The sequence below is a fragment of the Gastrolobium bilobum genome, unplaced genomic scaffold, assembly GCF_033153095.1.
Source record: "Gastrolobium bilobum isolate Gb01-03AN ecotype WA unplaced genomic scaffold, APGP_CSIRO_Gbil_v1 utg26293, whole genome shotgun sequence".
NCBI lineage: Eukaryota > Viridiplantae > Streptophyta > Magnoliopsida > Fabales > Fabaceae > Gastrolobium > Gastrolobium bilobum.
In genome coordinates, this window is record NW_026897991.1 from 237,196 (window position 1) to 239,952 (window position 2,757).

General features: G+C 31.4%; 1 protein-coding gene across 1 annotated transcript; it reads left to right on the plus strand.

Annotated features, from left to right (window-relative positions):
• The first annotated feature begins 841 nt into the window (after positions 1–841).
• Positions 842–2,487, plus strand: LOC133312001 (uncharacterized). Its single transcript, XM_061513141.1, has 2 exons — positions 842–977; positions 1,831–2,487. The coding sequence occupies exons 1-2, from the start codon at positions 893–895 to the stop codon at positions 2,067–2,069; spliced, it is 324 nt and encodes a 107-aa protein (XP_061369125.1). The 5' UTR covers positions 842–892; the 3' UTR covers positions 2,070–2,487.
• The last annotated feature ends 270 nt before the right edge of the window (positions 2,488–2,757 follow it).

Consider the following 2,757-nt stretch of genomic DNA (forward strand, 5'->3'; position numbering starts at 1 on the left):
CTAAAATGGTATGTAATTCATTGCATTAGTTTAGTAAATAATTGTCAATTGCTTTACTTCCGTATATTTTTATTTAAACTACATTTTTTAATATTTTTTTCCTGGATACTTCAGGAAATAAAAGAAATATTTATTTTTTTATAAAAAAAAATAGTAAATATTTATTATAGAGTAAAGTACATTTTGGGTCTTTAACAAAAATCATTAGGCCCATTTTAATCTTTTAGGGAAAAAAAGAATTGACTTATGGTCCATCTGAAATTCAAAAAGACCTAATTAATCGAAATCGTGGTTCCTCTAAAATTCAAAAAGAGCTCCTTCAATATGGGTCTATTTTGAATTTTAGAAGAGCACAAATTTTTTTATTTTTTTAAAGGATTAAATTATACTCCATAATATTTGTTGAGCACTCAAAAAATACTTTATTAATGATTGTAATTTAGGGGAAGGATATTGTGACAACCAAGTTGTATTACTACCAAGTGACTACCAATCAATCTTACCGTTAGATCGATTATATTGATCCAACGGTTATATTTATTTCCATCTTTGTATGGTCATGACTCCCCAAATTTAATACTTTATATTTATTTTCACCTTTGTATGGTTATGATTTTCATACAAAGGTGAAAATAAATATAAAGTATTAAATATGGGGAATCATGACTACACAAAGATGAAAATAAATATAAGTATTTGATCAACATAATCGATCTAACACTGAAATTAATTGATAATACAGTAACACAAGTTGGTTGTAAGTCGTTCCCACGTGATTTAACCTAAATTATACGGAGGACTTTGGGAGTTAAATGGCAAATAACTGCAATGACACCTTAAATTGTGTTCCAGGGGAAAAGTAGAGTAAAGGGAATTCGCATAGAAGAGGAGCATGGTGGTGATGCGTGCTTTCACTGCAGGAAAATCTCTTCCATACCCATTTCTCTTCGCAGTCGCATCTCTTCAAATCTTTTCTGGTATCTCTCTTTCTGCATTCATTTCTTTGTGGGTATTAACAATTTCTGTGATTTTGTTTGCAATTTTGAAATTTACTTTTAATAATCACAAATAGGTTCCAATGTTTAATCATAAACTGAAATTGAATTAGTGGGTTATTTGTCGAATCACTTGAGATTCTTTTATTATTATTTGTTTCCCGGTAATCAATACATTATGCTCATTTAGGTTAAATGCTAGCATGTTCTGTTTCCTAAAGTAAATTTCAAGTAGTTATTGGATTGGTCTCGAAGTGTTGTTGCATAAAAATTTTCACATATTACTTTCATTTTATATAATACGCTCAGAAAGATTCCTCTTGTGTTTGTTTTGGATGTTGTGTAGGGTAGAGGATAGGAGGGGCAAATGTTTTACATTTTAAAATTTCACCATTTTCAGCACTTTATGAAATCAATAATTATATGTTTGACCATTAGTTTAGCCGCTAAGTTTTTTTGGATTATAAGCTGGTACTTTGTAACGTTACATATTGGCAATCGGGGCAGGATATACTTACCACCAAAAATATTTACCACATTTACAACTAATCTAATCACCGTTGATTTTCGTCAATCTAACAGTTATACTTTATTTAGAATTAATAAGTACAACCAATAATTTCCAAATAAGTATAACCGTTGGATTAACGGAAATCAACGGTGATCAAGTTGGTTTTAAAGGTGGTAAATTTTTTTGGTGGTAAGTATATCCTTCCCCTTGGCAATCAACAAAATTCTATTCCTAAGATTAGTTATTTATCATTTCAATTTGTTATATGGAAGCAGAGGATAATTGTTCTTGTTGGGGACTTACGTAAATTTTGTGAACTTGAAGGATTAGCCAAAGATGACCCATCAGGAACCAAACATGAAAGTAAAGAAGTGAGTCATGGAGCTTCAAGAACAGTGTTTGACATTATTTTAATATGCCTTGGTATGGTGACTGTCATAGCATTTTGTGTTTTTCTTTTAAAATTATGGCAAAAGAAGAAGAGAGAAGAGCAGCATGCTCAGCTTTTGAAGTTGTTTGAAGATGATGATGAACTTGAGGTGGAACTTGGTATGCGAGATTGAGAGTCAATCTCCTGTACTATTCACTTTAGTAGAGGTGCACATTGTTTTATTTGTCTATAAGGCTATGATCTTCTTCAATTCAACTCTAACATGGTCTATTTTGAGAAGTTGAAATTAAGCATTAGCCTGTCACCAATTTGGTTTAACAGGGGAGTTTTAGGATTCAATTCCCATCTTGTAGCTTAACAACTTGAAGCAACTTTATATTGGTTGTACTTAACAAGGTGATATCAATCAATAAAATTTTTATTTAAGGTGGGTAGTCAGATTGAAACTGTGCTTCCACTATAACATCCAAGTTGTTTCACCTCTTAGTAGTCCTCTACAAAATATATTCGCATTTGAGTTCCTTTGCTTGTTGCATTACAAGCTAAAAGACTAAGGCGTTTATATCTATTCAAACAGGACAGTTCCTTCTCTAGCTCTATTTGTTCTTGTATTATAGTAGTAGAATTGTTGTATGTAACTATTTGTCTATTTCTTCCAAGTTGGTGAGTTTGTGTAACTGAAAAGCTTATATTTGGTAGAGGTGGCTGCGCAAATATGATGATGGCATTAAAAAATTGCGGACAACTAGGCCTCCAAAACTGCATTTTAGATTTGTGTCAAATTTTCATTTATATTCAAGAATAGGGTCATTTCATACTTCCTGAGCCTGTACAGGTTCCATTATTTTAGACGCATATTT

Excerpts from the sequence above, each read along its gene's own strand:
- LOC133312001 (XM_061513141.1), top strand. The coding sequence starts at position 893 with ATGGTGGTGATGCGTGCTTTCACTGCAGGAAAATCTCTTCCATACCCA. Across the intron at positions 978-1,830 it reads ATCTCTTCAAATCTTTTCTG|GATTAGCCAAAGATGACCCA; the intron begins GTATCTCTCTTT and ends GTGAACTTGAAG.